Raw genomic sequence first — 20,236 nt, 5'->3', positions numbered from 1 at the left:
TCGACAAAGCGTCTTATCTGTGGGATCAGACGGTATCTGTGACGTGCCGAAAATTTTGTAAGTCGCGTTCTGGGATTTGAGTCGTAAAAAAATGCCTGTGTGCTACGCTACAAGGTGGTACTTAATGGGGCTGCTAAGGAAAAAGAAATTGAGAAGTACGAGACCTTGCAGCTTTGCAGGTATTGTTTTAATAGTATGCGCTTCTCAGTTATAATCTTTTCACTGAAAGTGAAATTCTGTTGCAGTTAGTTAAGCGCCAAGGCTATCATCAATGTCGCACGTGGGCAGCCCTCGCTGAAGCGCGAGCGCTTCGTGGCCACGGCAGAAGAAGACTGGCTCGGCCCGTGCGAGACGTGGTTCTGTTCCGCTCCCGGCGAGGTTCGGCTTTTCCTCCTCACGCCACCGCCGAAGTCTGGACCTCACTGTCGGCTCCGACGAGCCCTCCAGGAGCTGCGCTCACTCAGGGTTACTGGACCGCCAGACTGCAGCTGAACACAACAGATGGAATCGCAGGTCAGTTTCGCAACGAGGGAATGCCTCGTTACCGACAGCTGCAAAGTCTGAGGGTTGGTTTGGACAGTATGCATTGCTAAGAATTTCCTCGCTCGTCTAACACTCTCACACTGTAAAAAAGAAGTGTCCTATTATAATACCAACGCTTTATTTTTTTATTTTTCTTGGGGGGGGGGGGGGGAAGGTATAAGGATGAGCGCTTAAGCGCTTATTTACTTGAAGCCGAGTACTATGAAGGGGAAAAAAAGAACGCGAAGAAAACAATTCAACAGAATTCTACGGAAGACAAGTCTTATATATTGTACCTCTGCATTTTCGTTATGAACAAGCTAGGCAAGTCTTAAAGGTTGGCCAGACCCTCACCAGGTCTGACCATTTCGAGGTTACAAGCTGCGTTCATACAGTGTGCGCTAATGATCGTGTATGCTAAGTATTACTCGCTACGCGCCGGTGAAAGAGCTGAAATTTCAAACCGAACGCCGTTTGCCCTTCTCGGGGGCTCTCAGCAGGAGAGTCGACGCATATCACACAAGTGCGCCTACGTACACACGCGGCCACTGCTAGTTGGAATACAGAGCCCATGACATCGCTCCGCAGAGTGGCCCACCACCGGCGCTTCATGAAGTATTGCGACACAAGCGCAATCAAAGCGATTGGCGAAAAGCCGGGGAGTCGTCTGCCATAAAGCCCCTTAAACTTCGTAAAGTAGCGCCACACTTTGAAGAATGCCGCCTCCTGCTAGCGCGCTCTGGCCGAGGCCGACGCCGGGTCGCTATTGGCCCAATGTCATCACGTGGGCCCTCGCGCCGGCTTCGTTTGTTTACAGTCGGGCTTCAGCGCCATTTTCGCTTGAGAAGTGTCTACGGGGCGGCGAGGAGCGGATGTTGGCGCCGTTACTATTCTGTGTTGTTTGGTTTGCAAACGCGTTGAACTAAGTTTTGTGCCAAGTGCGACGTCGCTTCTCGGCATTTTTGATCCCCATAACCTGCTGCGCCTTCGTATGCCAAAATAGATTCCGAAAACACAAGAAGCTCTTCTGGATACCGCACGGTAATCGCTACGGGTTAAGAAAGACATGGATTCATCGGATTGGGAGGGAGAACTTGATACCAACATTCTCCATCCGACTGTACGAGGTAGTTGCGAGTCTCTCATAGTGTAGACCCACGCGACGTATGCTTTGTTTAAATAAGCAGTACGTGGTCGTATTTGGTGCGCTTAATCGTACTGTACGCCGACAGGCTTGAATTCGCGGACATGCGAGGCTGCGTGCGAAAACTTGATTACGAAACCTTTCAGCGCATTCCTTTTGACAAAATTTGAGGCTCGAGCATGAAAATTTATCTCAGGAAAGCAACTCTCTGCATTTTGTGGTCACTAACTAGACTTGTTTAGAGCGAATAGCTTTGCCTCTTTTTTTCGTGTTCGTCATTGTCGGTCGACCAGTGGATTTGCGATACAAAGGAAAAGTTTGCGTGCTCTCCCGAAACCGCGTTCGTCGCCGAACGACAGCATCGTAAGTCTTTGAGATGTACGAGTTCATTCGTGTCAGCTTTAAAGTGTAGGTATAGGTTAAAGTGCGGCGGTGGAGCACTTGCGAAGAAAACGTGCGGTCGCCCGTTCGTTCACTGACTGGTTTAGTGGTCGTTCGCTCGTTCCTTTAGTCGTTCGCTTACTTGTTTGGTCAACTATTAGCTCGTTCTACCACTATGTCTGCGAGACACACGTAATGAGACAACAAATAGTGCCTCAATGTGAACGACTGCATCATTTCACTTACCGCAATTTCGGCCGCACCATAGCGCGGCAATTCCTTGCGCGGTCATCATTTCCCTAAATTCATATCTCGCAAATGCTATTTCGGAGCGAGCGCAACCGTCGTCAATGCATGCACCTTAATGCAACTCGGATCGAGACAATTACGTCACTCCGTGAACGGACGAGCTCACGCACGATGAAATGTTATTCGTGATGAGTCACTAACCTTAAAAAATAATGCACTTGTTTCAGCACGAATGAAGCGATGTTACCGCATTCCCGCCTGGCGGACAAATACTAAAAAAAACTGATTTCATTTTCTATATACGCAGAATCCCGACTCTATGATTGGCCGCGCCTATTTCTGTCGACTTTGAGGCGCGAGAAACATAATAGGGGCAGCGCCCACCTCTGAGCCTTTGCGCGTGCTTAGAAGATTGGCAAGCACGCACGTTGGCGGCACTGTAGCTTGTAATACTCTTTTGAACCTTCAGAGCAGCCATAATTCGTGCCCTCTGTCGGCCTTTGTAACGTCGTAGCTTATACGCGCCGCGAATCCGCATAGTAAGGACGGCGCGGATTATTTATGCTACTGAGGGCTTGCTGGGGGTAATGTGTTATTTACAACTATTCCCTACAACGCTTTGCGACACGCACTTAACAAATGTTACATACCTAATTGTAGCGCACGCGGTACATTCGGACTCGTCATGGCACAGCTTTAGCGCTCGTTCAGATACTGTTTTAAAGAAATAGTATCAAAACAGGAAAAAGAAGCTGCCGTCACTGAATTTGTATAACAGTCCGTATCGAAATTCTATGCTGTACGCGAAGTTATTCGGAGGTAGAAAGCCAATGTGAACGCTTAAACCACACCGCGCCTTGCTATGCGTGCATTCACTCTGAGAAAGGTCGTCTGCTACGCTCGAGCGGTGTAGGCGGCGCCACGGTCGAGGAGGGCGCGTGAAAGAGAGCAGAAACGAGGAGGAGTGAAGGCGGAGGAGGAGAGTGTCGCTACTTAACGAAGTTTAAAGGGTTTCCAGGACTTCACGAGTCGCCGGTGGTTGCGCTCCGCGAAGCGCTGCCACGGGCTCTCGTGTTCCCGCTAGCAGTGGCCGCGTCTGTACATCGCACTGCTGTGACGTCGCTCGTAGTGACACACGGCTTCGAGAGCTATTCAAGGCGACATCTGTTATTTGTGTAACCGCTTTAATAGACGAATTAAAGTTTAGAGAAATAATAAAACACACAAACCGAATGTCTGAGTGTTCTTGTTTTACTTCGCACCGCAGCAAGAGAGAAGTACTTCCGCTGGTCTGCTTGTTCCCACGTCGTCCAGTCGCAGACCACGAAAGTATGTCATTTTCTACCATGCTCCAGCGCGCGATCATCATCTGTGATCCGCTTGTGTCTGCCACAGTATTCGCGTTGCACCGACTTGTGCCGCTAGTCGGGTGTTCTCGTGCCCAGCGCGCAAAATCGTGTGCTGCGCGAAACGAGACAAACGCTACAGCTCGCGCGCGACGACGCCAGCGGAAGTGCGCCGCGCAGCAAGAAAGCGAGGGAAAAAGAATGAAGGAGTTGACCGTGACCTGTGCGTCACGCGATCTTCGAGCTCCGAACGCAGGGAAGGAATTTCGCTTGCGGAGGCTAGACCGGGCAAGTGAGGAGAGAGTGTCTCTTGGTAGTGGAAATCATAGGTTCGCGGCACTGAAATATTTATATCTCGGCTAATAATGGAACCAATTTGAAAAATTCTTGCGGCATAACGCGCTCATAACCTATCATCTACCAGCGTATAACCGATATTTGCTATGTGGCCCTGTGAGTGGTCCCTTTAAGGAGAATATCGGATAATAAATGAAGTTTCTATTTGTACCAGTCACAAGCATATTCTTAGGATACAATGTTGCAAAATGCGGCAGGAAGACGAGAAAATTTTAGCTCGCCATAGGAAAACCAGAGTATTTTATCGGAGGTAATCGCCCTACTCCATCTGGTGATAGGACGTGAAATGCCGAGCTGGAAAAGTGGTAAAGGGCAGAAGCATCCCTTTTGTTTTTCAATTACACCTGTCTGCTGTAGGCAATGTAACCAAGTATGTCACAGGGACGCGGAATCAAAAATGCGCTCGTTCGAAGGAAGATCAAGCGGCTACGCGCACCGCTCCGTGCCAACTCCAAGCATGAATGAATTTCCATGCTGATGAATGGTGATGGCTAGCAGTAAACTTCGTAACCAGCGATGACCTTTATAATGCAGTAGCCGCTTCTGTTTTTTTTTTTGTGTCCCCGATGTTTCCGGCAATAACAATGCTATAAAGTTGCAATACAAGGGCAGAAGCCGCGAGAAAAATATACCTTAATACCTTCACACCCCATGTTCCATCCAGGGTATATGACGTGTAAGCCGTCGTCGTCATATCCCACTCGTTGTATTGTCACCGTCTTGGTGTATGCGACATGAAAGCCGTTGTGTCTTTCTTGTGCTGCAGCTGTTGTCCTCGTTGTAGTCGTCGTTGAGTCAATCGCAGCACTTCCTGGTGGAACTGTTGCGCCCTCTTCCGACACCATAGGAGGCTTGGAGAGTTAGCAAGCATAAGAGGAAGAAGAGATGCCTGCTTCGTGGCGTGCGCATGAGCACGACACGGCTGGCAGATAGGTTCCGCAGTTAGACCTCTTCTCCTGGTCTGCCGTTCCTACAGTGGTGACTCCGGACGCAGAGTTGAGCTCACCCGAACTTCCACCAGCAGGCGACCTTCCAACAGCCTCTCGCGCGAGCCAGGCGGACATGGCGATGGTCTGACTCCGCGTGTATCCGTTTTGCCGAAACACATCGGAAGTGTGGTTCGCTCAGCCGGAGCCGCAGTTCCATCTTCGCCGCATTACCTCGGAGACTGCACGGCACCACCACATCTCTGCCATCAGATGGGGCTCAAGAGGTGGCTGATGTGACAGGGAAAAGATTTATACGACCAGATCCGCTGCAGGCATAAATAGCGGTACAAGGTCCGAGGAAGAGACAGAAGATTAGAGATATATACACAAAGAAAACGCTCGAATGAAAAGCGCGTATAGCATGTCTAAGTACTTCAAGTGGGCTAGGTGACTATTTGTCACCGTGTCAAGGGGATGCCAAAAAAGCATCACGAGTGTTTTACGCTGGGCGACACACCCTACCAACGACTCGAGCAAAATATTCTGGAACGAACAGTGTCAACCGAATGCGTGTGTCTCCAGCAGCTGAGTGACCAGCGGCCTTCACAACTGATCAGTGGCACGCGGTGGCTCTTGGGTGAAACACCAGCAGGTACAGCACCTTGCTGAAGTAGTTGCTCCTGCAGCGCACGCCCCAGACCGTCCGCCTCGTTCTGGCTGCTTCCTCAATTGCCACGTACGGCCACTGTTCACCGACTGTTGACCTGCGTCGCACGTTTCGGCTGGTGTTCATAAATAGCCGACGTTGCCCATCCCATCATTGGCTCCGACTGCCTCTCACACTGTATACGACTTGGAGGTTAGCATGCGACGTCAACACCTTACTGACAGCATCGGCCGCTTCTCCATCTCTGCGAAGATTTGACCACATGCTGCAGATGGGAGTAGTGAACCCATCATCCGGTTATTGGGCCTCGCCACTGCATCTCGTACTAAAGAAGGGCCCGGGAGACTGGAGCTCGCGGGGGGGACTAACGCGCCCTCAACGCTCGCAGCGTCTGCGACAGCCTATACCCGCTAGCTAATATCCAGATTTTACGTCTAACACACCTGACTTTTACTATCTGTAGTAAAATGTACCATGTTAAAGCATACCACCAAATATCCGTGGAGCCCGCAGACATTCTTAAGACAGCAATCACAGGCTACGTTTGGCCTGTTTGAGTACGTGCGGGTGCCTTTGGGACTCCGCAATGCGGCTCAAACTTTCACCTGGTTCATTGCCGAGGTAATGCGCAGCCGCGCGCAACTGTACACGTCTACGTCGATTACATTCTTGTGACGAATGCTACTCAAACAGCCCACGAGGGCCACCTGTGTGCGTTATTGCAACGCAAGCTGCAATAATTGTCTCGTCGTGAATACCGAGAAATTTGTGTTCGGAGCTTCGGAGCTCCGAACACACATGTGTGTTCCTAGGCCATCACATCTCTTGTAAACCCTGTAATCTAACGCTAAACTATGAAGCGGTTTAAAATGCAAATTCACTGTCATGAACATAGGTGTACTCCAATCTATGAAGACACCACTATACTTTCCGCACATAGCAGTCAGACTGCGACGGAGATTATCATGAGGCCTACTATATCAGAAAAAAGAACGATCGCGCTGTGTAAGCATACCTTCATTAAATTCGTGCGACAGTAAATTTGCATTTTTAAGCCGCTTTATAGTGTAGCATTAGATTACCGGGTTTTTCTCTTCGCCTGTGCACTGATAATGACGCCATCGATGGGAGAGCACGTGGATAAAGGTCATAGCACTTAAGTTTCGATATGCCTTCCATAAAGTTAGTTGTGAGTTCAGCGATGTGCTGTGTGTTTACTGCCTTTTGTCTTCGTCGTCTTGCGCTGCCCCTTCAAGATGCTATCTGTTCCCACCACTGTTATTGTTAAACACAAATGATTTCTGAGAGAATAAGTTCTGTTTTTGCAAAATTGACACAGCTTTCTTGACCTTGAATTGAATATAATTGAATTTAATTCAGGGGTTTTACGGGCCACAATCACGCTTTTGTAATGAGGCACGCGGTAGTGGGAGACTTCGGATTGATTATGACCACCAAGGGTGCCCAGAATGCACGCGACCCGGGCATTTTTGCATTTCGCCCCCATCAGAAGGCGGTCACCTCGGCCGGGATTTAATTCTATGAGGTCGTGCTTAGCAGCGCAACACCGTAGCCGCTATGCCACCGCGGCGGCGCTAAAAAAGTTCGGCTAGTTTGCTCAGCATATACAAAAAGGAGAACTGGTTGGCACGAATATAGCATTTACTCAGAGGCACGCTTCAAGTGGGCTTATCCCATGGGGAGCCTGCGAGATGGAGAGGGGGGAGCACGTAGTCCGGAATTCGCGGTCTGAGGAAAGTTTAAAATGTGACCGTTCTTTGTCACCGTATAGTCTTATCGGCTCCTCCTTCGGTTATATATGCAGGGTCCACTGACGCCTGTGCGCCCTCACTCGACGGCCAACACTTACGACGTCGGAGGCGACATCGAGATCGGGCGCTGGCTGCTGGCCACAGTGATAGCCGTCGCCATCCTCGTCCTTATCACGGGCCTCGCCTTCCTTATCGACGGCATGTGGCGGCGCTCGGACGGAGACCGCGACCACCCCAAGCCTCCGTCGCTGGTTCCAGGAAAGCACCTGCTAGGCGCCGTGGCCTGCAACTCGACCCTGTGCCGCCGCTACTCGGAGCTCATCTCTTCCTGCGTGGGTCATGGCCAAGTCTCGCCTTGTGAGGGCCTGTCCCGCTTCGTGTGCGGCGAGGGGGCCTGCTACAGGCGGCCCATCGAGGGTCTGGTCAGGGGCTTCCTACGGGCGCTTGCCGCCGACGCACTGGCATCGTGGCGCCTGCAGCACGCGCAGCCTAGCTGGCCCCCCGTGGACCGCGCCGCCGCCCTTTACGAGACGTGCCGCCAGATCACAGCCGGGCGCGACAGCGACCTCGACTTCGCAGCGAGCGTACGCGACAGCCTGAATACAGGCGAGCTACGCCCTTTCCTTGCCACGAACGAGACCGCGGCAGAAATGGCAACGCGGCTGGCGGCCCTCTATCAGGACGGCGCGCTCTTGTGGCTCGACGCCGCAGCTCCGCAGCGTGGTGAGTCGAAGCGGCGCCTCGTGATCCGGGCAAACCGTCACTTCGTGCAACACGCCGAGTACCGGGACTCCTCGAGCCACCGCCGCCGAAAACGTCGATCATCGCTGCGTGCTCCCAACCATCCTCTGGCGCAACAGGACGTGACAGCAACTGACGACGTCGCCGAGAGCATCTTGAGCGGCATGCACCAAGTGCACGCGCTCTGGAAGAAGGCGGGAAACCTGCTGGCCTACAACCCCGAACTGGTTACCGTGGGAGACCTCGATCGGTACGGACTGATCTCGGCGGTGCTCATCAGGGAACTCAACCCGGAAGGAAGCGGCGCACCGTTCACCTCGAACGACAGTATCGAAGTGACCAACGGATCGCTGCTTCCGTTCCTGAGCAAGGTGCTTCAGCTGAAGAACATCAAAACGTACTTGGCCTGGGAGTTCGTCCGGCACCGATGGGCCTGCGCCGCTTCGCCCCGTATAGAGGAGAAGACATTGGCCGACAGCTGCTTCGATTGCGTCGAGCGGGTCGCCGGTTTAGCAGCACACATCCCGTTTCTCCGCGTCAGCGGTCACGTCGAGTCTCAGGCCAAGGCTAGCTTCTTCCTGACGCAGCTCAAGAATTTCGTTGTGACCGCCGTGGGCGAGGTCAAGTGGCTGCCGCCGAGGCAGCGGGAACTCATGCTCGACCGCCTCTACAGGTTCCAGTTCATGCGTGGCGCGCCAGCGCGCAAGGACAGCGTGGCGCAGATAAACGAATTCTACGCCTACCTACCGCAGGGCACAGGCAGCTTCGAGCGTGACTACGACGCGGCCGCGCACGCCGCGTGGAACGCATCGCTGCGACGCGCGGCTCAGCCACTGCTCCCGCTGCTCTCCGCGTTCCCGAACGTGCTCAGCGCGAACGACACGGCGTACATTCCGGCTGTGGCGCTGGTGCCGCCGCTCTTTAGCTACGACAACGTCAAGTACGCCAACTACGCCTTCTTGGGTGTCGCCCTCATGCGGGCACTTGCGCACAGCATCGGCCTCACCGGTCTGCTCCAGCTGCCGGAGCCCAGAGACGGGAAGACGGCGGAGCACTTGACGCAGCTGGGCCGCTGCCTTCGGCTGAGCCACTCCTCGACTCAGGCGTATGCGTCGCAGCTGGCAGACGTGTTCGCGATGGGCGCCGTCGTTCGGGCGTTTGTCGAGGGCCGCCGAGAGAAGCACTCGGCCGACGCCGGGGTGCACGAGATGTTCGCCGACGGCTGCCTGTACACGTGCACGTCAGCAAACCCGCACCGCTGCGATGTACCCGTCGTCCAGACGGCCCAGTTCGAGGAAGCCTTCTCGTGTGCGCGCCCGTCTCACATGATGACGGCACCCAACTGCACCGTCTGGTGAACCGACTAAATGCAGTGCACTGATCCGAACTTTTGGTTTCATTGACCCATAACGACCTTTTAAACATCTGTGTGATGGGCAATTTCGTTTCACTTATTTTCTTTGTCTGAGATATCGTCATATATGTTCCAAGAAGATTTATCAAATAGCGGTGACGCGGAAATAATCAAGAGCACAAGAACTTTGAATGGGCGGTTGTTGGGTGCAAGGAATTCAACGTCGCACCAAGTATTGCCAAACTAAACGAGTTGGCTGTATTATGTGAAGTAACGGCAGTCTATACGGTTTTATTTTTCAGTGCGGATGTTACATCGGAGTGCCACACAAAGGCTGCAACGTCTTGCTTTGCCGAGTTTACATGCTGCGGAAATTTAGAAAACGCGCGCTTTTCTATCTTTTTTTTTTGCTACCAAAGAAATACTTTCGACGTGTCATACGAAATGCATGTGGAGACCCATGCGCGATTTTGATTATTTGGCTCGCTTTGCACTTCGGTCGCCTGTGTTCAACTAGATGCAGTAAATTAGCCCTTACAAATTTTTCCAACTATATATAACTGGATTTCAGGAACGACAGTTGGCTCGACGCTGTGGTTTCACATGACTACGGACGCCGCTCCTCCTCTTATGAAACCTCTCATCTTGCCTTTTCTGCACCTTTTCTCAGTGTAGAGCCGCAGGCCACAGTGAATCATGGCTCAGGCCGAACTTTTGGCCTTTCTGTAAATAAACTCTTTCTCTTCGCGCGTTCACCCATTTAATGCAATTAGCTGCATTAGCGTGTTTCACGCACATTCCGAGAGCTTCACCTACCGATGTCTGTAAACGTTTTTCCCCCAACTTGAGTGTCACTGGGTAGTGCATGGTGTTATCGGTAGGCCATCGGGCTGCTCGTGCTGAGGGAACCAGGTTCGAAGCGAACCGTCGCACCAACTTGGGTGACTGGGTATGTAACATTCGGAACGCGCCGCTGAACCACCTTGACAACTTGGGTCACTGGGTAAGTGGCACTAGGGTATGTGCCGACAATTTAACGTATGTGCCAACATGCGACATTTCAATTTCGTCTCTTTCCTATAATGATGGGATAACTTGAAAAGTTGTAGTCCTAAAAGCACTGCACACGGCGCTTGATAACCTCTGTGTGTAACCGAAACTTCCAATGGGGCCTGGTGAGAGACCTATTAGAAAAAGCCGCAGCCTTTTGTATTTTCTTGTTTCTTTTGTTAGCAGCCTTTAAAGAGTGTTGTCGCTATTACGTAAATCTAGCGGAATATGTGGCGCTTTAGCGGCCGCGGACCAGTGAATACATCTACTTAGGACAGGTAGTGACTGCGGATCCGGATCATGAGACTGAAATAATCAGAAGAATAAGAATGGGCTGGGGTGCGTTTGGCAGGCATTCTCAGATCATGAACAGCAGGTTGCCATTATCCCTCAAGAGAAAAGTGTATAAAAGCTATGTCTAACCAGTACTCACGTATTCGCGGACACGGTATTACTGCGAATTCGTTTTATTTTTAAAGTAGTAGCACTTTCGCCTGAAAGGCGATCGAAGCATTGATTAGATGGCAAATTAGTGGACAGCTATACGAAGTAATGAAAGCAGTTTAATTCGCCGTATAAAAATGTAAACATAGACACCCTGACTAAATTGACGAGCATGGTGTCACGTGCGCACAAGGAAACATGAGCACATCTCAATCGATGACCGCGGAAACTCCCTGTCAAAAGGCTACAGAACCGTAGCAGCAGCGAGCGAATAAACCTTCGTGCTAACTCTCGCATCCCCCCCCCCCAACGCGAACTAACCCGCGAAAACACAGCGCGCGGCTGACTTGTGCTCTCGTCGCAGATGGCTTTCAAGATACAGCGGCCCGGGTGGGCCCGCGCGGCCGCTCGGGCCGCCCAGATTAGAACGCGCCCCTCTCCCTTCCCTCCCCCCGGAGAGAGAAGTGGTTCTTGAGGGGACGCAGAAAAGGCTAGCGCTATTTTCTGCAACCCATGCGGGAGCACGGCTCAGCGCCAGTAGGGTGGAGGGGATGGTGTTAAAAGAGAGAGAGGGTAGGAGGGAGAAAGGTAGAGGGTCGCAGAGATGGAAGCGAAGTAGTGGCCGATCAGGAAGCCCGAGAACGGCCATCCGTCTTTGTAGAAATGTCCTATAGTCTCGCCGAGAGCCCCAGGGTCGGGGTACTCGACGACACTTAGGAAGGCTGGTAGCTGATTACGACAGGGGAAGAGGATATTTTCCTGTCGTGAACATGGGAGCCCCAGGCGGTGGAACTCTTGCAGAAGTCGACCGCGGTGCTGCAGGTGGGCAGGGCAGGCGAGCAGGAGGTGTTCCAGAGTTTCTGGTTCACCACAGGAGGCACAGGCTGGCGAGGTGGCTTTCCCAAGGCGGTGCCGGCGGGCTGCCGTCCAGTAGCAGCCAACTCGCAGTCGGAGCAGCAACGAGGCATCCCTTCGTAGGAGGCCGTGCTGTGGAAGAGGCCGTGGATGCCGGCCCAGGGATACCCGTTTGTCCGGGTGGCAGGCGATGATGTGCCGGCGCAGCCTGTGCCTCGAGAAGTCTGCGGCCGTTACAGCAGGGCTGAGGGGGACGCTTGAGTGGTGGGCACTTTTTGCCAGAGTGTCCGCCTCTTCATTGCCCGGGATCCCCACGTGTGCCGGTAGCCAATGCAAAGATACTGAGCATCCTGCGTCCTGAAGGGCCGTCAGTCTTGAGGAGAGTAGCGCTACCCCAAGGCTAGCCCTGTCAGGGTTCTGCAGGCAGAACATCGCCGCCTTGGAGTCGCAGAAGATGGCTGCCGGGGTCGCTGGTAGCTCCTCTGCAAGTAGGTCCACAGCAAGGTGGAGTCCTGCTAACTCTGCTGCGGTAGAACTTGCGTGCCCCGGGAGACGGCACAGCTTGCTCTTTCGTAGGGCCGGTCCTTTTCAACCTGGCCATGGCACGGTTGCCTGCTGCCCTGCCAATCGACCATCACTTCCCCGTGCAGTGCTCAATATACGCGGACGACATCGCCCTATGGGTGCGGCGACCACCCCCGGAGCCTAGCGCGCGACGGAAGACGGCGCGCTTCCTTCCCCCTTTCCTCCGCTAAGTGCACGAGATTGAGCCGCGATTGCCGGCTCACCCTCGCACGCTTTCCCTCGCACATATACCGTGCGCGGCGACGATTTTATCGCCCTTGGACTTTTAGGGAACCTCTAGGCGACGCCGACGGCAGCAATGCGCCTTGAGAATCCAATAATACGCATTCACAGGTTACGCTGGACTTTATGGCTGGATAGTGCATACGCAGAGCGTGTCCATGTACGTCACACGTACTCGCGTGGCCGCCCGATGAGACAGACTTTCTCAGCCCAACATCGGGCCCAACCTCAAGTACATGCTGGTCAACCGTGCCACGTGTGGCCCATGCTAAGCCATTGTGGTTGGGCTGTTCTTCAGGACTGATATCGACCTTACATCGGCCAACTATTAGGGTTCCGGCCTAGGGCAGATCATTGCTGCCGACCTGAAACCTAGCAAGGTCCATGACAATCTGTAAATAGGCCCACGTCTGGGCCTACCTCAAACCTAGCATGACTCCTGACAATTAGAGCTTGACCCACGGCCTACGTCAAGCGTAGCATGGCCCATGATAGTTTAACGGCTGGCACATGTCTGGGCCTACATCGAACCTAGCATGACCCGCGAAAATTTCTAGGTCGGCTTATGTCTGGGCCAACATAGAACCTTACATCCAAGTGACAACAATGACGTCCTATCGATATCTATGGATATCCACTGCCAGGACAGGGTTGAGGGAAGCGCTAAATACGTTCGGCGGATGTCTTTCTCATGACAATTTGGCTGCCCTTTCTGTGTCCTGCAGACATCCCTTACATGTACGCGTTGGACATCATGGGGACATTCTACGTACATTTTACAGACATGTCAAGGTCTTTCACACAGTGTTCGCCATAATTTCTGTTACAGTCGCAGCCCACGCATCAAGAACTGATAAATTTTGTGCACACTTTACGCGCACCTGCAGAAGTAGTGAAGCATACACCTCTTTCTTTTAAGCCTTCCGCCAAGTGCAAGTGACTTATTGAACTAACTGAAGTTTTTAAAGTAAATTGAGTCAGAAAACCTGTAATATATGACGTACACATGAGCTGCAGACACAATAGCTTCGGATTGTAATTCGAACGTGCGAGAAAACTCAGACTAAGCCTGAATTCAGGGACTGATGCGGTATAGATTCGTGTAAGGGCCGCACTTCTTACAATTTTGACGAGGTGCCGCCCTTTTGGCCAAAATGTTCCATACTCCAGATCCCCGAATATAACGCTGCATCAGAGCTCAACGCGAAGCTCTCGCCATTTAGTAGGGGTACGTGGAAGTGCGCTGCGGGTGCCAAAATTTGTCGATGCGCGCGCGTGGCATCGGTGCACCGAATGAGATTGCTTCTCCGATGGATTTTTTCTTCCAAATTCCGAGCTGCCCAGCTTGGGGTGTGGCCTTTACACGGGTGCGGCCCTTACAAGAGTCAATAACGGTATTCATCATCATCATCATCAGCCTGGTTACACCTATTGCAGGGCAAAGGCCTCTCCAATATTTCTCCGACTACCCCGGTCATGTACTAATTGTGACCACGTTGTCCCTGCAAACTTCTTAATCTCATCCGCCCACCTAACTTTCTGCCGCCCCCTGCTACGCTTCCCTTCCCTTGGAATCCAGTCCGTAAACTTTAATGACCATCGGTTATCTTCCCTCCTCATTATGTGTCCTTCCCATGCCCCCCATTTCTTTTTCTTGATTTCAACTAAGATGTCATTAACTCGCGTTTGTTCCCTCACCCAATCTGCTCTTTTCTTATCACTTAACGTTACACATATCATTCGTCTTTCCATCGCTCGTTGCGTCGTCCTCAATATAAGTAGAACCCTTTTCGTAAGCCTCCAGGTTTCTGCCCCGTACGTGAGTACTGGTTAGACACAGCTGTTATACACTTTTCTCTTGAGGGATAATGACAATCTGCTGTATGACCTGAGAATGCCTGCCAGACGCACCCCAGCCCATTCTTATTCTTCTGATTATTTCAGTTTCATGATCTGGATCCGCAGTCACTACCTGTCTAAGTAGATGTATTCCCTTACCACTTTCAGTGCCTCGCTACCTATCGTAAACTGCTGTTCTCTTCCGAGAGTGTTAAACATTACTTTAGTTTTCTGCAGATTAATTTTTAGACCCACCCTTCTGCTTTCCCTTTCCAGGTCAGTGAGCATGCATTGCAATTGGTCCCCCGAGTTACTAAGCGAGGCAATATCATCAGCGAATCGCAAGTTACTAAGGTATTCTCCATTAACTCTTATACCCAATTCTTCCCAATCCAGGTCTCTGAATACCTCCTGTAAACACGCTGTGAATAGCATTGGAGCGATCGTATCTCCCTGCCTGACGCCTTTCTTTATTGGGATTTTGTTGCTTTCCTTACGGAGGACTACGGTGGCTGTGGAGCCGCTATAGATATCTTTCAGTATTTTTACATAACGCTTGTCTACACCCCGATTCCATAATGCCTCCATGACTGCTGAGGTTTCGACTGAATCAAACGCTTTCTCGTAATCAATAAAAGCTATAAGGGTTGGTTATATTCCGCACATTTCTCTATCACCTAATTTATAGTGTGAATATGGTCTATTGTTGAGTAGCCTTTGCGGAATCCTGCCTGGTCCTTTGGTTGACAGAAGTCTAAGGTGTTCCTGATTCTAGTTGCGATTACGTTAGTAAATACTTTGTAGGTAACGGACAGTAAACTGATCGGTCTATAATTTTTCAAGTCTTTGGTGTCCCCTTTCTTATGGATTAGGATTATGTTAGCGTCCTTCCAAGATTCCGGTACGCTCGAAGTCATGAGGCATTGCGTATCCAGGGTGGCCAGTTTTTCTATAACAATCTGCCCACCATCCTTCAACAAATCTGCTGTTACCTGATCCTCCCCAGCTGTCTTCCCCCTTTGCATAGCTCCCAAGGTTTCCTTGACTTCTTCCGGCGTTACTTGTGGGATTTCAAATTCCTCTGGACTATTTTCTCTTCCATTATCGTCGTGGGTGCCACTGGTACTGTATAAATCTCTATAGAACTCCTCAGCCACTTGAACTATCCCCTCCATATTAGTAGTGATATTGCCGGCTTCGTCTCTTAACGCATACATTTGAATCTTACCTATTCCTAGTTTCTTCTTCACTGCTTTTAGAGTTCCTCCGTTCCAGAGAGCACGTTCAATTCTATCTATATTATATACTTCCTTATGTCAGCAGTCTTACGCTTTTTGATTAACTTAGAAAGTTCTCCCAATTCTATTCCAGCTGTATGGTTAGAGGCTTTCATACATTGGCGTTTCTTGATCAGATCTTTCGTCTCCTGCGATAGCTTACTGGCGTCCTGTCTAACGGAGTTACCACCGACTTCTATTGCACACTCCTTTATGATGCCCATAACATTGTCGTTCATATCTTCAACACTAAGGTCCTCTTCCTGGGTTAAGGCCGAATACCTGTTCTGTAGCTTGATCTGGAATTCCTCTATTTTTCCTCTTACCGCTAACTCATTATGTACCAGTTTCTTCCGTTCCCTCCTCAAGTCTAGGCTAATTCGAGTTCTTACCATCCTATGGTCACTGCAGCACAACTTACCGAGCACGTCCACATCTTGTATGATGCCAGGGTCAGCGCTGAGTATAAAGTCTATTTCATTTCTAGTCTCGCCATTCGAGCTCCTCCACGTCCACTTTCGGCTATTCCGCTTGCGGAAGAATGTATTCATTATGCGCATATTATTCTGTTCTGCAAACTCTACTAATAACTCTCCCCTGCTATTCCTAGAGCCTATGCCATTTTCCCCCACTGACTTGTCTCCAGCCTGCTTCTTGCCTATCCTGGCATTGAAGTCGCCCATCAGTATAGTGTATTTTGTTTTGACTTTACCCATCGTCGATTCCACGGCTTCATAGAAGCTTTCGACTTCGTTGTCATCATGAGTGGATGTGGGGGCGTAGACCTGTACGACCTTCAATTTGTACCTCTTATTAAGTTTCACAACAACACCTGCCACCCTCTCGTTAATGCTATAGAATTCCTCTATGTTGCCAGCTATATCCTTATTAATGAGGAATCCGACTCCTAGTTCTGGTCTCTCCGCTAAGCCCCGGTAGCACAGGACGTGCCCGCTTTTTAGCACTGTATATGCTTCTTTCGTCCTCCTAACTTCACTGAGCCGTATTATTCCCATTTACTGCCCTCTAATTCCTCCAATAGCACTGCTAGACTCGCCTCACTAGATAACGTTTTAGCGTTAAACGTTGCCAGGTTCAGATGAATAACCTGTACGGTATTCATACAGGGGCCGAAAGGCGCGAGACTGCCTTTTGAATGCACCTGATACAGTGCGTTGGCAACGTACTTCGGCCCGACGTATAGTTGCCACTTCAAATGCCAACCTGTCGCAGCTGGCCCTGGAGAATCATCGTACAGCAACCTCGGTACCACGTCTTTTGGTCCATCTGCCGACGTAGTGACAAATGAAGTTGACCCGACGTTTTCCCTTCTATCGCTGGCCGCGATATTTGGGATCAGACCTCCTCCCCACCCCATTAGCAGTTTTTCAACCATTGACCGTCGGCCAATTCCGCTTCGGCGATGACTCTTCGTAGGCACACAGCGAAGCGGCAAATATTATGTTACGTGCGTCCCAGTGTTTACAGGGAAACCACTGACGACAAAAAAGCAGCGATTCGTCATTACGGACTCTGTATCGACCGCTATGATCCCCTTTGGACGGAAAGTGAACCCGCCTACGGATAGATAGATAAACCTTAATAAAAGAATAATCAGAAAAACCGCTAATGGTCGGGGCCCTTAGTCCAGGGCTCCGCTGGCTCTTGCCATCTTCTCAGCTCTCTTAATCAGCTTGAGCTGGTCGTCGAGGGCCGAGCTGGACAGCAGTGCCTCCCATTGCTCCCTCGTTATGTTCGTGGCTGGGTGTTCTATGTTGTGTAGTGTGCACTCCCACGTAATGTGGTATAGGGTTGGTGTGGCCCCACACCATGGGCATTCGTCCCTGTAGGCTGTGGGGTGTATCCGATGTAATATGTGTAGGTTCGTGTAAGTGCCTGTCTGGAGCCTACGCCAGGCAGCGGCATCCTCTGTCTTTAGGTTTCGATGGGGTGGTGGATATCGCAAGCGACGCCCTCTGTGGTAGTTCACGATGGCTGAATACTCGAGGTCGACAGGGTCCAGGTCTTCTGCAGCCGGCGTGATGAGTGCTCGGTTATGTACGAATCCTCGAGCTGCTCTGTCGGCTTGCAGGTTGCCCGTGATGCCTGTATGACCCGGTATCCAGATGATAATTTGGGTGGCGAAGTCCTCAGAGTCCTCCTTGAGTATTCCGGCTAGGACTTGTGCAGCAGGTCTTCCAATTCTACCCTGTAGGAAGTTGCGGCAGGCCTGCTGGGAATCCGTGAGGATCGTCAATGGTTGATTTGCGTGTAGGCCCTCGCGGATGGCTAACGCGATGGCCAGCTCTTCGGCTTCCGTAATCGTGCAGGGGCGGGTCGATGCCGCGGAGGTAACGTGGCCTCGGTGGTCGCATGCCACTGCAACTGCGCCCTTGTAGTTCGTCCCATACATGGCGGCGTCCGTAAACCGGGCCGTTGTACTGAACCTGAACGCTTTCTCCATGTACTGGGCCCTTGCTCTCCTCCTGCCGGAGTGTAGGTTAGGGTCCATGTTGCGTGGTATCGGGGCAACGTGAAACCTGTCCTGGACGTGACGAGGTATCAAGCAGGTTTCTTGGGTTCGTGTTGTTATTGCTGGGAACCCCAAGGTTCGTAGGACCTGCCGGCCCGTGCGAGTCCGCGCAAGTCTCTGTTGTTGCGAGACGTAATGGGCTTCTGTCAGTTCGCTGAGGGTGTTGTGCAACCCTAGCGCCAATAATTTTCCAGTCGATGTACTCATCGGCAGGCGGAGAGCGGTCTTCAAAGCCATCCTCAAAAGTGTGTCGGCCTGCTTTGTCTCGGACTGTGTGAGGTGGTAGTAAGGCAGGCTGTATGTGATTCTGCTCACCACCAGGCTACTGACCAGTCGGAGGGTGTCCCTTTCCTTCATGCCTCTGTTCTTGGATGTTACGCGGGAGATCATGCGTGATACCGCCTTGACACTGGTTTTAAGGAGCGCAAGGGTGTGTGTGGCCCGCTGGTTGGACTGCAGCCACATGCCCAGCACCCTCAGCAATGGCTTCTCTGGTATGAGGCCCCCGTTGAGGCGTACCTCGAGTCTTCTTGTTGGGTCTGTGGGGACTGTGTGGTTACCCCGGCCTCGCCAGACTCGTAGAAGCTCAGATTTCTCGGGGGAGCATTGTAGACCCCGTTGGCTGACGTAATCTTGAATGAGATTTGCTGCAGTTTGCAGCCGTTCTTCTTTTTCAACGAGGGACCCTGTTGTGGTCCAGAGCGTTATATCGTCTGCGTAGATTGCGTGTCGAAGACCTGCTACGTCCTGCAGTTTGCTTGCGAGACCGATCATGGCGACGTTGAACAGCGTGGGAGAGATGACAGCACCTTGTGGTGTGCCCTTGTTGGGAGGGTGGTACACTGGAGTCTGGATCTCACCCATCTTCAGCTCCGCCGTGCGGTGGCTCAGGAAGCTCTGAACATACTTGTACGTTCGCTCGCCGCAGTTGGTGTTGGCCAGCCCTTCTAGGATTCCTTGGTGGCTGACGTTGTCGAAAGCCCCTTTGATGTCGATTGCTAGGATGACGTGCTCGCCGCTGCGGGAAACGTTACTGAGGACTTCTTCCTTGATTTGAAGTAGCACATCTTGTGTGGACAGGCCTGCGCGGAAACCGAACATGGTGTCCGGTAGGTGTTCGTTATCTTCCAAGTGTCTCTGGAGTCTCGTGTTTATAATTTTTTCGTACACCTTGCCGAGGCAGGACGTGAGCGATATGGGTCTAAGGTTTTCAATTGCCAATTTCTTGCCCGGTTTCGGGATCATGATTATTCGTGCGTGTTTCCACATCGCCGGTACCGTACCTTGTTCCCAGTGTTGGTTGAGAAAGGCCGTGAGCGCGGAGATAGACTTGTCGCTCAGGTTTCTGATCATCGAATTCGTGATTTGGTCCGTGCCCGCCGCTGTGTTACGGGTGGTGGCTGCGATGACTGCTCTCAATTCGTTTTCGGTGATCGGTTCGTCCATTAGTGGGTTGGGTTGTCCTGTGTAGGGTGTTCTACATGGTTGTGTGGGAGTGGGATCTCCATAGCACTTGGTCTTGATGGCATCGATGAGGTCTTGTTGGCTGCCTGGGTAGGTGTGTAGTAACCGTTCCAGAGCCCTGTGTCCTTCTCCTTTGGTTTTGGTGGGGTCCAGGATGGCTTTGAGGATGTGCCACGTCTTGGCCGTGTCCAGCGTGCCACCGAAGGAGTCACAGAATCTATACCAGTTCGCTGAGGCGAGTTGCATGGCATATTCTTCTGCTTCCGCTGTTATTTGTGCTATGCGCGTCTTCAGTTTCCTGTTATATTTCTGTTTTTTCCAGCGGCGGGTAAGGCCCCTTTTGGCATCCCACAGGTGTAGTAAGTGGGGATCCACCTCTGGGGTCTCTTCCGTTCTGGCTATTTCCTTTGTGTGGCGTTGTTTATGTCGACGGAGATTGTCGCACCAGTCTTCCAGGTTCGTGATTGTGTCGGCATCCTGTTCTTGGGCTTCCCTGATTTTGCGC

At 51.7% G+C, this 20,236-nt stretch overlaps 1 protein-coding gene across 1 annotated transcript; it reads left to right on the top strand.

The window, feature by feature from the left end:
* The first annotated feature begins 276 nt into the window (after nucleotides 1–276).
* LOC142583300 (uncharacterized) lies at nucleotides 277–10,215 on the top strand. The gene is made up of 2 exons (XM_075693715.1): nucleotides 277–513; nucleotides 7,421–10,215. Exons 1-2 carry the CDS (start codon nucleotides 502–504, stop codon nucleotides 9,464–9,466), a joined length of 2,058 nt encoding a protein of 685 aa, XP_075549830.1. The 5' UTR covers nucleotides 277–501; the 3' UTR covers nucleotides 9,467–10,215.
* The last annotated feature ends 10,021 nt before the right edge of the window (nucleotides 10,216–20,236 follow it).

This window comes from Dermacentor variabilis, chromosome 5, assembly GCF_050947875.1.
Source record: "Dermacentor variabilis isolate Ectoservices chromosome 5, ASM5094787v1, whole genome shotgun sequence".
In the NCBI taxonomy this organism is placed as follows: domain Eukaryota; kingdom Metazoa; phylum Arthropoda; class Arachnida; order Ixodida; family Ixodidae; genus Dermacentor; species Dermacentor variabilis.
This window is presented reverse-complemented; position numbering and strand designations above follow the sequence as displayed.